Source organism: Arachis ipaensis, chromosome B3 (assembly GCF_059453495.1).
Source record: "Arachis ipaensis isolate K30076 ecotype BB chromosome B3, ASM5945349v1, whole genome shotgun sequence".
Taxonomy (NCBI): Eukaryota; Viridiplantae; Streptophyta; class Magnoliopsida; order Fabales; family Fabaceae; genus Arachis; species Arachis ipaensis.
Genome location: NC_142438.1, coordinates 142,575,400 through 142,589,448, shown reverse-complemented (window position 1 = coordinate 142,589,448; position 14,049 = coordinate 142,575,400). Strand labels below are relative to the sequence as shown.

Sequence of the window (14,049 nt, the reverse complement as noted above, 5' to 3'; positions counted from 1 at the left end):
TTATCTAATTATTAATTTAATTTTTTTAATTTAATAATCTAATAATATATTTTATCTTATATTTTTAAATATTAATAATTAACTAATGATCAAAAATAATAAATTTTGATGATCTTTAGTATTCTTCTTTATAAAAATTAAATTTACAAGACCAGCATTACGAGCATATAAGACTTGACATGAGACTTCCTTCCGGGATTAAACAAGATTTGCTATATGGGCAAATACTTGCCACCCGAATTCTGGTAAAATTCAATAAATATATATGTACCAATCGATTGAGAGAAAAAAAATGGGAGAGATCTCGATCTAACCAATAATCTCGATGCGTTAACAACAAAGTTTCCTATAACTGTAATCCTTAAAAGCTATAGATTATACCAATACAAATGTGAATTGAAGTTTGTGGATTCGTATGAAAGTACAAAGGCTAACTAAAATAAACAGCTAAATCATCTTTCACGTTTTGTGGATGATGGGAAAAAAATCACGATTTCCCATAAATGCTGTTCGAACCTAGTAATAAATATCCGTCAACCTGTCACTTTTAACCCTCAGTAACTTTAACAGGAATAGCATCACCATCAATCTTACCGTTCAACTCCTGTACTACTTACTATACCTTCCACATCAATGGAAGATTTGACCACATGCACTGACGAGCCATTTTCTGAGCCTAGTCGTATTACAAGCCTTTCAAGCAGTTCTTGGCAGTCCATTGCGGTAACCATCACATTCAATCTTGACCTACCCTTCCAGCATCCAATTGCAATTGTTGAGTCATCCACTTGGATGGGCTCTGTGCCAACCTCGTTCCCTGTAGAAGAGGAAAATATCAAAGTAAATCAACATCTATGTCGAAGGGTATTTAACCTTATCTTTAGCCTGAGGATGGTGACAATACCTTTACCCAAAATTAGTACACAACAACCTGGCATTAGGCTTGCAGCCTTTTTACCAAACTCAGCATCAGCAAAATCTTCAAATTTTACATCTTTATTCTCAAGAAGATGCTTGAAGTCTACAGGAGATGCACGCAGAATCTGTTTTGTTATGTGTGGGAGAATAAGAGGCAATCCTTCAGATGATATCCGGAAAGAACATGGTGCAGAGCTACCTTGTCGTGCTGATTGTCTTTCCTGTATGATGAGGGCAGGTATATATCAATTATTCCAAAGAAATAATTCTTTTTCTTTTCACTTAAAGAAGAAGTTAATTCCTTTCTAACCAATAAATATTTCTAACTACAAGGGATGGGTTCACAATGCTATTTGGATGTGGAACTAACTCCTACATGGGGATTGGCTTGGCATAACCAAGTAACCATATTGGTGCCACCCCCTAATATTATAATGTTGCCACATCTCAGGGCTTCCCTTAAGTAATTTTAAATGTATTATCATTATCATTATCACCTCTATTCATTAGTTGCATTTAAAATTTGGAGCATGGGTGGTAAGCAAATCAACCACATTAAATAATAATAAACAGCAAAACATCACCAATATTTCTTGATTGACAATAAAATATACTTACAAACATCTTCAGACCGACAGAAGTTATTTTAAGCTGCTGCCCAACTGAGTAGTTCAACTCAAGAACATCCTTGACTGACTTGGAGACATAGTAAATTCTTTTCACGTGACTTGCATCTTCATTTCTTGTAACAAGATGACCATCAAATGGAAAATGCTCATCGATCCCATAAAAATCCTTTATATTATTAACAATTGCTTCACTTTTGAAAAAGACAACAGGATCAACACCTCTCCATTTTCCTTGAATTTGTAGCTTCCTTTTTCCAGGAACCTTGGTCATGTTCTCTACATTATGGGCTTCCTGTGTTTCCTTGGAATTCTTTTCTTCACATGTAACAGGGCTAACTTCCACATCTATTGCAGGGGGTTCATGGCCATTTACGTTTTCTTCTGGAACTGTTTCAAGGACAGCTTGTGCACTTTCTAAGGAATCAACCTGCAACAGTCGTTCACCCTCAAGAGTGTTTGATGGTTCCGCACATGGCTTACCAATTCGTTTTTTGGATTTCTCCGGAATCGCTGCAAGAAAGAAACAATCAATCAGAAACCCATCGTGGTAAGCAAAAATCTTTGTTGATGAAAATAAATACAAGGCAGAAATGACAACCAGAAAAACATGTCATTTCCATGTTAGCCAGCACTCCCAATCACCTTCTTACAGTGTGTGTGTGTGTGTGTGTGTGTGTGTGTGTGTGTGTGTGTGAGAGAGAGAGAGAGAGAGAGAGAGAGAGAGAGAGAGAGAGAGAGAGGGTATCACACAATCTACCTGGCAAAGGAGAAACTTTTTGCAGTACAGCAATGAAGAAGGCTCCAGTGTTCTGATCATGAGGAACTATCCTCATACAATGCTCTAGAGGGAAATCAGAAACCTCAGCAGAATCAGGCACCACAGTATTAACCATTTCTTGAACACCATCTTCAGAATTTTCACCAACACCATCAGTAACATCATATCCCATTTCAACATTACAATCACTGTCAACAGATTCATGAAAGCTGCTGCCAGAAGGAAACATACTAGCAAGCGCTATACTCCTACGATATTTAGGGACATCTTTGTAAGACGCCAACCAAGTGCCCTTATCATATACCTGCATTCCCAAAATGGTAAGGCTTCACAACGTTGTAAATCCAAACTATTGAAAATCAAGATCAAACCATTCTATTTTTGAAGCCACAAGCTGAATTCACATACAGAAACCAATAGCACAAGTGTTCAAGTTATATAAAGATACAAATTTTCTGTGCAGAAAGCTTGAAACATTATTCTTCACCATGCACATGAATATGGAAATAACCAGATCAACATCCAACTCATGTTTAAAAATAAAGCATTCACTATAGCCTCATTCTCATTTCTTATCATTCCAAGACCAAACAGCAAGTAACATCTGTAGTTGATGAAACATATATTTCAGCCAAGATGTCTCATGAGTTGGAAAAGACATTGAGGTTACATAAATTTTTTACCCAAACCCACAATTTTCCTTCAAAACCCTTCAGGTTGTCACATCACTTGACATAAGAGGGGGTCTATCTTCCTCAATCTAGACTCTAGAGAGGTGAGATACTTGCAAAAACTTAGGGGATTAGCAGCACTAGTAGATTTAATATTTGTTTCTTAGTGTTACATGTATACCAAAACTCTGGTTTCTCAAAAAAAAAAAAGTCACAGCAAACACAAACCTTCCATGTCTTGAGACCAGGGCGACAAATAAGTTTGGGAACCTCACTAGATACATCAACAAGTTTAACAGACCCACCACATCTCCGCAAGACCTGAAACACAATAGAAAAGGAAAAAGAATTAGCTGGAGCTACTTACCATATAAAATTAATTGCGAGTAAGGGATGGCCAAGTGTTTGTAACAGCTAGCATGCCACTTGCTTTCCTAGGTATTTAGCAATTGCCACTTATTTTTAGAGCTTTAGCCTTTAGATGCAGTGCACTTGCTTTCATAGATATTTAAATCACATTTTCAAATGTTGAGAAAATGTTATAAAAATTTATCTATGATATCCATAAATTTAGCATTTAATTAAATAATTAAGCCAATGGAATACACATCCACCTATCTGAAAAATTACATAGTATGATTGCAACTTAAAAATTGGAAAAAAAAAAAAAAGGAAAGACGAAGAAGAAGAAGAGAAGAACAGAGCATCAATAGTAGTTACCTCTGCAACCACAGCTTCATTCTCAATAGGATTCATTGAGCAAGTTGAATAAACCATTCTACCACCAACTTTAAGCAAAGATAAACCTGACAAAATCAATATAGCTGCTGAGACTGCCAAAGTAATCTTCCAATCTAAATCTCACAAACCCTAGTTCATTTTTTATATTCAGCTAATAGAGTAAACATAAGTAGTTTTTTACTCCCAGTAATCTATCTTAAAAAGTAATAGAAACAAAGAAGAAGGACAAAGCGGTTACAAATATTCCTTAGCCTAAAGTATAACGTTCATGTTCAGGTCAAAAAGCGAAAAAGGAACTTGACTAGACATGCATCACACAGGACACACTCATTCATTGCTGGTTGGATCCTTCTTGCTCCAAAAAGAAGTAAAATGTTCTCTTTCAGAGACTGATGAAAGGACAGCAGAACAATCTTTTATGGAGAACTTAATCAGAAAGCATCAGTAGCTTCACTCACTCATAATGTTCCGTTTATAATGGAATAAAGTAGCCCGAGTCACCATGGAAGTTTTGAAAATAATCCTAGTAGCTATGTCAGATAAGTCTAGCTGAGTTCAATTAACATGTATGACAGAGGCAGGTAACAGAGGGGTAAGAGTTTACGGTAACAGCACATTATCAGAAAACACAATGCAAGTCTGACAATGGCAACCTCTAAAATACACATGCTAAAGGAAACAGTCAAATAGTACCTCGCATAGCAATTATAACTTGTAGGGGGTGAAGCCCATGTCCCATCCCTGTGTTCCTGCAAAAAAAAAAAGCGGGGGGGGGGGGGGGGGGGGTGGATGTCTTACAAAAATAATACAGCAGTTAAAGAAAGTTGAGCTGACAGAGGAATGAAAATTACCATTTCCTCCAGAGATCAGGTGCTTTACGAAGGGTTCCATCCCCACTGCATGGGACATCACACAGAACACGATCAAACAACAATTGGCCTATATGCTGATCTGGCTCCATCACTTCATGGTTTCTATTTAAACGGCATCCTGGAAAGTTCTGGGCTTCATGATTAGTGACAATAAGGTTGGCTGTGCACATTCGTTTCGTTTGGTGTATGAGAAGATTACATCTTTGGACATCAAGATCATTTGCTATAACCTAATTAAGAAAGACGCAAAAACAAATTATGCATATGCCGTTTACCCAATCAGGACAGATCAAATCATATAAGTCTAGCAAATCAAATAAGATGTTGCTAATCATTAACTACCAATGATATTGAAAAGTAAAAATGAATTATCAACAAAGAAGCATTTAACTAAAAAGAACACATACCACTCCGGCAGGTAGTGATCCTACTTTAGTTGACTGATGAATAATCTCGAGCAATTGGAAAGTTTTCGAACCTGGTGCAGCACACACTGAACAAAAGCAAGGAGATAGGTTATAACAATGAAAATTTTCAGTCCTATAAAAATAGTGATGGTAAAAACAACAAAGAGTACTTGGTATCCTAGAAGTTGCTTACTGTCAAGAACAAAATGATCAGGGTGCACATCCAAGAAGAGGGGAGGCACCTGTATTGCAAAAAAAGCATTAGTATGACACTAGTTAAATCATAGAGAACTCCAAAAATAAAAGAAAAGATCAAAATAGTTTTTGAAATGACCTACCATACTAACAGCTTCTTGTCTTGTAATGTTTCCAATTTCATTTTCTAGCTTTAAAAATTCGTGGAAGCTGCAAGATTGTAAATGAAAAATCAGCGACAACTAAATAATGACTAGATTCTATTAATAAAAAACCCTCAGATTCAGATACAAGTCGTAGATGAACACAATCGACATACCGCTCAAGTGTTTGATTCTTCCTGAGCTGCATCCTAGAAAAATTGGAATGCCAAGCAAAGTTTCCAGGATACCAAGGCAAAGGTCTAATAGCCTCAGTCTCACTCTCAACCCCTTCGGCAACCTAGAAACAACACAAGACACAACCAAAATCGATTAAAAAAAAGGGAAAGAAAGAACAACGACGCAATGGATAGAACAATAGCAGCGGATATTGCATGTAGCGTACCTCATCGCGAAGAGAATGGACGAAGTCATTCTCGAGTTGCGAGCGAATGTCGTCGGCGAACTGGCTACTGTAATCAGAAAAACATAGGAATTCCCATTTCAAGAAGTTTTGGAGAGCGGGGATTGGAAATGAGAAGAGAGAGAGAGTTTGAGTGTTATTTACCTGGAATTGATTCGGAAGGTAGCGGGCAAGGGAGTTCTAAGAACAGAGACGAACTGATCCCACTCGGTGGTTTCGACTATGCATTGGCCCTTGTAGTAGGCATCGAAGGACGCGTTTTCAGTGGCGAAAGGAGTCCACGTAGGATTGGGATTGGGATTGGGATCGTTAGGGTCGTTGGAGGGAGCGCTGCTGTTGGCGTTTGGATCGGACTTGGAACGCTTCCAGACATTGTCTCGGCTCTGACGGAAGTGTTTTCTCTGAGTGCGAGACCTGCCTCCTCTCCCGCCGCCTCCCATAACGGTCTTTACTGCTGCGTCTTCTGCGTTCGAGTAAGATTAAGTGAGTAACTGCTACTGAGTCTGGCTCACGCGCACAACACAAGGCAGCCAATTGCGGTACTGGTTTTCCCGTAGGGTTTAGAAAATAACCGCTAGGCGACTATTTGGACTTTTTCATGGACCTGTATTTTCTTTCCAACTGAGTTACAGCCCAAACTTCCAAGGCCATATAAGTTTGGGTAGGGTCCGAAAACAAACCTTTTTGTTTTTTATTATCAAAACTCACAGTAATTCGCAAAAAAGAAAAAAGCAAAACTCATAGTAATGTTTAGTTTTTTTCTTTCTTTTTTTTTTTTTTGGGAGGAAAAAGGGGTTTAGAAACCCAAACAACAAAAATTAAAGGGCATTTGATTTGCGCTTTTATTTTCTGTTTTTATTTTTAGAATTTTTTTTTGGATTTTATAAAAGAAATAGTGAAAATAGGAGATAAAAACAAGAAACATAATTTTATTATTTTCACTTTTTCCTTCACAAAATCTATAAAATAAAAAACACTGAAAATAAAAACAAAAAATAAAAATACAGACCAAACACACCCTAAGAATCTCTAATTCTAAAATTTTCACTCATACCGGATGATAGAGTCTGAAGAGTATCTGGCGGGGGTCTTTCAAAAATGTGAGTTCCCATGAGAAGATTCTTCCCTTTCTTAGCAAAAGAGTCTGCGACAGTATTAGCTTCTCTCAAGCTATACTTCCAACCTACATGATGTAACCTACTCACCAGGATCTTAATGCCTTTCAGCAAAAATTTAACAGGATGCAGATTCAAGCAGCTTTTATTGATAAAATTTATAATTGACCAGGAGTCCAACTCAATGATAAGGTACTGGAAGTTGTGAGTAACAATAATACTAAGCCCTTTAGCAATCTCTCGTAGTTTCGCATAAGTAATCAAACACCTCCCTAGGTTGCAAGAAAAATCCAATAGGTACTTACCCAAATGATTTCTTCCTGGTACGATGCAAAGAGGATCGAAACTTCATGGTGCGTAGAATTTTATCGCTCCGTGCTCTAATTGAACTCGCCGCAACAGTCGGCTTCACCCTTTTTCCTTCGAAGATAAAAGAGTTACAACAGAACCAAAGAGAATAGATAGTAACTCAAAACTTACAAGCCTAGTCACTTCTTGCTGATACATTCCGAGTGAACAAATTCTTGAGGCTGAGGTTAAAGAATTCGAACACAACCTCATGAGGTTTCAAGAAACTCCACACAGATTTGGCATAGAAACAATATCTGAGAACATGTAAAGAGTTCTCTTCTTAACGGTTACATCTGGGGTAGTTGGCATTCGTTGCTAAGTGTCTTTTCTTTCTTTCCACATTCGTTAGGATTACATTGTTAGCAACTAGCCACAAGAAGGAACGAATTCTTTCCAGACTGCACCATTTCCAAACTACCTTGAAAGTCTGATATGAATCTAGGATAATTTTATTGAAAAAGTTGTAGGTTGATTTGAGGCTAAACGTCCCATCAAATATTAGCGCCCAAGCAACAGAATCTGGACCCTTTCATGTATCTAATTACCCCCTCATCTTGCAAAGAAGTAATATTGTTCCTCCTTCTTCTGGCCATAGTGGTACCATGAAAATATTTAGTATTTCTGTCATTGTACTCTATCCATTTGCATCTAGACTTTTGAAACTATAACATTTCTTCTTGGGAAAGGAGCTCTTCATATTATTTCCAAAGAGTAACTTTGAGATCTTCTAGATAAGGGTTGTGATTCACACTCAAGTTATTCATAATGCCATTCAATCTTCTTAGATTCCTGCTTTCCCTTCTTAAAATATTCCCATAGACTGTAGAATTTCATACTCTAAGAGAATCTTAAAAGTTTGCAACACTTCGGAACTAATTATTTTCCATTCTCCAATGGTTAGAAACTATATTATTAAAGTACGGAAGAGATAATCAAGATGCTAAAAATCTTAATGATCTTCGCCTACTGTTAGGTGAGGGAGCAGTAAAGAGTTGAAGATAGAAAGGAGCATGATCATATTTTAACATAGGTAAGTGCTTTATCCTAGCTTTCGGAAATCTGATATGCCAATCCATGTTGCTCGGATCACGATCTAATCTTTCCACCAAATTTTCTCTCTTCCGGGTAAAGGGATATCCTGAGTATCCTAAGTCTAAAAGTCCACAATCAAAAACACACTCCTGAAACTCAACACACGCACCATTAAATTGAGTAGTTGCTCCTCATTGTCTTTTAAAATTATGCATCAGCGCATTGAAATCCCCAACCAGGCACCAAGGGAGACTATTCTGCGAAATTAGCTCCCCCAGATTCTTCCAGGGTTCTTTTCTATGTAGTCTCTAGAGATCACTTCCATACACTCTAGTAAAAATCCATGGTTGTAACTCCTTTCCTAACATTCTCATACGCACGAATTGTTGATGACTCTGCAAAATATCCACTATCTATTCATCAAAATTTCACAGACACCAAATACCTCCAGAGTATCTTCTGAATTCCTCTACAAAATAACTATCAAAAGGCAACTTATTTCTAATATTAGTCCTCTATCCCACTAATATGAATTTTAAAAAGAACTAAAAAATTAACATGATACTCTTTTAATATCTCTAATTAAAGTAGTAAAAGAACTTCTACCAACACTACAACAATTCCAGATTAAGAAAATTATTAAAAGAAATAGGAAAAAAATATCACCAAAGACGCAAATCAAGTAGAGTGTAGCTTCCCATTGGTCAAGCTTAAACTGAGCTCCTTAGAGTTACCCTCACCGTTTTCTGATGATCCTGGATCTTTAATCATAGGATTAGTTGGGTTCTTTCCTTGACAATTTGCAGCCATTTCCTCCATATTAGTGATCATAGCCGGTTGAAAAAGTTTCAGATTGTTGAAGGAGGCCAATTTCAAAAGCTTTCCACTATTCCTTTTCCATGATACTCATTTTGTGAAGGTTCTCACACTCCATGACTTTTTTCTCTAAATTTTTCGAGCTCACTTTCTCCGTTAGAGGAGGAGCAGATGTTGAGTCAGAGGGCACCAAGGTATGACTCTCAATTAGTTTGGTCTTTATTTTATCTTTGTTCACTTTTTTTGACCCATTTAGTCCATTCTTATTATTACTAGCATTCTTACTTATTCGAAAAATTTTTCCAATCCTCGGTTGAAGAATCTTGTGGAGAGATTGGATTGGTCTTTCATTTTTTATGGGCTTTATATGGCGCTAAAGTACAAGACCCATGTTGCTCCATTTTAATATCTGGTCCATTTTGTATGAATTCCTCTACGTAAAGCTCCTCATGCACAATCTCCTCGTAGATTTGTTCAGTATATTCCTCATTAAGAATAATAAAATTTGATCTGTTAGAGTTTCTAGCTTCCAAATTAGAAGAAGATGCTTTCTTATTATTAACACCCTTAATTTCCGCGTTAGATTTTTTTCTTACTTGCCTTCTTACCATCATTCAAAGTCCAAATTTTGCGGGATCTTGATTTACTTGTTTTTTTCACCGATTATGGGGCCTCTTGACCACCATTTCTAATGTGATTCACGCCGTCGCCTTCAGTAGATGATGTACTGCCACCCTTGTCAGCTGTGGATGTCTTCTCCGGCACCACTTATTGTCTTGACTTCACTTCAATGATCCAATTGATGGCCATATTTACCACACGTAAAACATATAAGATGTAATTCCTCATATTCAACGTTTAGAGTATTATCAAGAACAAAGATTCTTGGAATTAGCTTTATTGATAGGTTCACTGATAAACCATAATTTTGTAGTTTATCTTGTGTTGAATTTAGGAAATTTTATCATCTTTTCTCACATTTATTCAATGAAATAGTATAGTTTTGTGAATTTTTCCTAATTTTTTTTATTTTTAAAAAAAATATTTAAAAAATAATTTAATTTAAAAAAAATCACTCAAACAAGTCTTTATATTCATATATCATGCTATAAAAACAAACGGGGCATTACTGTGACGTAAAAGAAAATGGTCCCTATCTCTTCCTTTTGTGACGCAAAAGGAAAAATACATAAAGGAATGTCTCTCCAACTATTTTATGAAGTTGGGATTTTCAATCTCACATTTTCACTTCAGTTTTTACGCGTTTAATCCATAACAATTACATTTCATAAAATTATCCTTTGATACAATGTATGTGTCAGTTATTTTTTATTTTTTAATTGAGAGAAATTATTTGGAAGCATAGTTGAGGTCAAACTCGATTTCTTTGTGTATAGAAAGAACACAATTATTTATTTTTATTCAGTTGTCTTCTGGTGTATCTATCGGTTACAATCAAATAAAGATTAAGACTAGTTTGTGTAGAAAACGTAAATATGAGAATAGCCCCATGACGACAAAGTCTCTGTTTAAGGTTTAGGATTTAGAGTTTCTCTACATTTCTTAGACTCATTAAATTATACCCCCATATTATTTTTATTATCATTATTTTCGTAATATAAAAGTTTGCTTCTTTAAAATTTTTTTATCGTACAAAAATAAAATTTGACTTGTCTACAAAATATCACTAAAAATTCTCTTTTAATTTCAGTTACCACAAAAAAATTATTATACAAAGTTTTTTCTTGCATTTTTTTTACCAAAAATAAGAAGGCCCGAATCCGCGACCTCTTAAATGAGTATGAAAAAACTATATTATTTGAACTATAACTCATTGACCTTTTTTTCTACCTAGTCTATTTCCGTTATATTATTATTAATTACTAATTTAATAATCAAAATATATCACATTATATTTTTTATTATAATTTAAATTAAAATAATTATATATTATTAATACAATTTAAATACAACTTTTAATATAAAATTAATAAATTATTTTCTTTTCTTCACCTATTCTATTTCTCTTAACTTTTTTAACTAATATACCATCATTTTTACTTATTATCAAAATATTTTGCCATAGTATATAATATGTATTATTTATTATTTTGGCATTCTAATTAAAACTTAAAAGACACCTATCTAAAAAAGTGTTTTTATAAAAATATATATTAATTCATAAAATGTTCATTATACAAGAGACGCTAAAACAGAATACAAATCTAATCTTTTTTTTTCTTTTATTTGATAAAATTTTTAATATTTATTATAAAAACATTATATATTATTAGTTTTAAAATTTTATAATTAAAATTAAAAATTACGAGTATAAATATTAATTAATTATTAAATTAATTATTTATATATAAATACACTTGTTTTTAATATATTTTTTGTATTTTAATATATATTTTATATATATTATGATTGAATATTATATTCGTGCGTCATCAAGAATGTGACTATCATGTATCTAATTACCCCCTCATCCTGCAAAGAAGTAATCTTGTTCCTCCTTCTTCTGGTCATAGTGGTACCATGAAAATATTTAATATTTCTGTCATTATACTCTATCCATTTGCATCTAGACTTTTGAAACTTTAACATTTCTTATTAGAAAAGGAGCTCTTCATATTATTTTCAAAGAGTAACTTTGAGATCTTCTAGATAAGGGTTGTGATTCACACTCAAGTTATTCATAATGTCATGCAATCTTCTTAGAATCCTGCTTTCCCTTCTAAAGATATTTCCATAGACGGTAGAATTTCATACTCTAAGAGAATCTTAAAAGTTTGCCACACCTCGGAACCAATTATTTTCCATTTTCCAATTATTAGAAACTATATTATTAAAGTCCGGATGAGATAACCAAGATGCTAAAAATTTGATTGGTCTTTGCCCACTGTTAGGTGAAGGAGCAGTAAAGAGTTGAAGATAGAAAGGAGCATGATCAGATTTTAACATAGGTAAGTGCTTTATCTTAGCTTTCGAAAATTTGATCTGCCAATCCATGTTGCTCGGACCACGATCTAATCTTTCCACCAAATTTCCTCTCTTTCGGATAAAGGGATATCCTGAGTATCCCAAGTCTAAAAGTCCACAATCAGAAACACACTCCTGAAACTCAACACACGCATCATTAAACTGAATAGTTGCTCCTCCTTGTCTTTTAAAATTATGTATCAGCGCATTGAAATCCCTAACCAGACACCAAGGGAGACTATTCTGCGAAATTAGCTCCCCCATATTCTTCCAGGGTTCTTTTCTATGTAGTCTCTAGAGATCACTTCCATACACTCTAGTAAAAACCCATGGTTGTAAGTCCTTTCTTAGCATTCTCATATGCACGAATTGTTGATGATTCGGCAAAATATCCACTATCTATTCATCAAAATTTCACAAACACCAAATACCTCCAGAGTATCTTCTAAATTCCTCTACAAAACAACTGTCAAAAGGTAATTTATTTCTAATATTAGTCCTCTATCCCCACTAATATGAATTTCAAAAAAACCTAAAAAATTAACATGATACTCTTTTAATATCTCTAATTGAAGTAGTAAAAGAACTTCCACCAACACTACAACAATTCCAGATTAAGAAAATTATTAAAAGAAATAGGAAAAAGATGTTACCAAAGACGCAGTTCAAGTAGAGTGTAGCTTCCCATTGGTCAAGCTCAAACTGAGCTCCTTAGAGTTACCCTCACTGTTTTTTGATGATCCTGGATCTTCAATCATGGGATTAGTTGGGTTCTTTCCTTGACAATTTGCAGCCATTTCCTTCACATTAGTGATCATAGCATGTTGAAAAAGTTTCAGATTGTTGAAGGAGGACGATGCCATTTGCTTCGCCATGCCTTCTTTTATGATCTTTCCAATTTCAAAAGCTTCCCACTATTTCCTTTCTATGATACTCATTTTGTGAAGGTTCTCACACTCCATGGCTTCTTTCTCTAAATTTTTCGAGCTCACTTTCTCAGTTAGAGGAGGAGCAGATGTTGAGTCAGAGGGCACCAAGGTATGACTCTGAACTAGTTTGGTCTTTATTTTATCTTTGTTCACTTTTCCTAACCCATTTAGCCCATTCTTATTATCTTTGGATTGGTCTTTCATTTTTTTATGGGCTTTATATGGCGTTAAAGTACAAGGCCCATGTTGCTCCATTCTAATATCTGGTCCATTTTGCATGGATTCCTCTACGTAAAGCTCCTCATGCACAATCTCCTCGTAGATTTGTTCAGTATATTCCTCATTAAGAATAATAAAATGTGATCCGTTAGAGTTTCTAGCTTCCAAATTAGAAGAAGATCCTTTCTTATTATTAGCACCCTTAATTTTCGTGTTAGAATTTTTTCTTACTCGCCTTCTTACCATCATTCAAAGTCCAAATTCCGCAGGATCTTGATTTACTTGCTTTTTTTCACCGATTATGGGGCCTCTTGACCACCATTTCTAATGTGGTTCACGCCGTCGCCTTCAGTAGATGATGTACTACCACCCTTGCCCGCTGTGGATGTGTTCTCCGGCACCACCTTGTTGTCTTGACTTCACTTCAATGATCCAATTGATGGCCATATTTACCACACGTAAAACATAAAAGATGTAATCCCTCATATTCAACATTTAGAGTATGATCAAGAACAAAGATTCTTGGAATTAGTTTTATTGATAGGATCACTGATAAACTCCAATTTTGTGGTTTATTTTGTGTTTAATTTAGGGGATTTTATCATCTTTTCTCACATTTATTCAATGAAATAGCATGGTTTTGTGAATTTCTCCTAATTTGTGCTTAAAAGTAAAAACATGCTTTTTAGGGTTTTAAATCGCTAATTTTAATTCACTTTAATTCCATTCGATACTTTGATATGTTTGTTAAGTGATTTTAGGATTAGAAGGCAAAGATTGGGTTGAAGGAATGAAGCAAAAGCATGAAAAAAATAGAGAATTCGTGA

General features: G+C 34.9%; 1 protein-coding gene across 2 annotated transcripts; it reads right to left on the bottom strand.

The window, feature by feature from the left end:
- Positions 1 to 271: 271 nt before the first annotated feature.
- LOC107631683 (S-adenosyl-L-methionine-dependent methyltransferases superfamily protein) lies at positions 272 to 6,430 on the bottom strand. Of its 2 annotated transcripts, none has more exons than XM_088507947.1 (14): positions 5,920 to 6,430; positions 5,758 to 5,824; positions 5,531 to 5,652; positions 5,355 to 5,421; positions 5,210 to 5,258; positions 5,017 to 5,102; positions 4,589 to 4,839; positions 4,431 to 4,486; positions 3,717 to 3,802; positions 3,225 to 3,317; positions 2,305 to 2,629; positions 1,537 to 2,057; positions 905 to 1,139; positions 272 to 817 (listed from the first exon to the last, which is right to left on the bottom strand). In XM_088507947.1, exons 1-14 carry the CDS (start codon positions 6,213 to 6,215, stop codon positions 591 to 593), a joined length of 2,481 nt encoding a protein of 826 aa, XP_088364073.1. In that variant the 5' UTR covers positions 6,216 to 6,430; the 3' UTR covers positions 272 to 590. The 2 variants fall into 2 exon arrangements, with proteins under 2 accessions (XP_088364073.1, XP_088364074.1); XM_088507948.1 differs by having other exon boundaries at positions 5,758 to 5,821; positions 5,920 to 6,322.
- Between the last annotated feature and the right edge of the window lie 7,619 nt (positions 6,431 to 14,049).

Bases quoted from the DNA above. Each gene is read 5' to 3' on its own strand.
- LOC107631683 (XM_088507947.1), bottom strand. From the start codon at position 6,215: ATGGGAGGCGGCGGGAGAGGAGGCAGGTCTCGCACTCAGAGAAAACAC. The intron at 4,840-5,016 runs GTATGTGTTCTT...TTTCTTAATTAG, and splicing joins GATCACTACCTGCCGGAGTG to GTTATAGCAAATGATCTTGA. The intron at 1,140-1,536 runs GTAAGTATATTT...CTCATCATACAG, and splicing joins CTGTCGGTCTGAAGATGTTT to GAAAGACAATCAGCACGACA.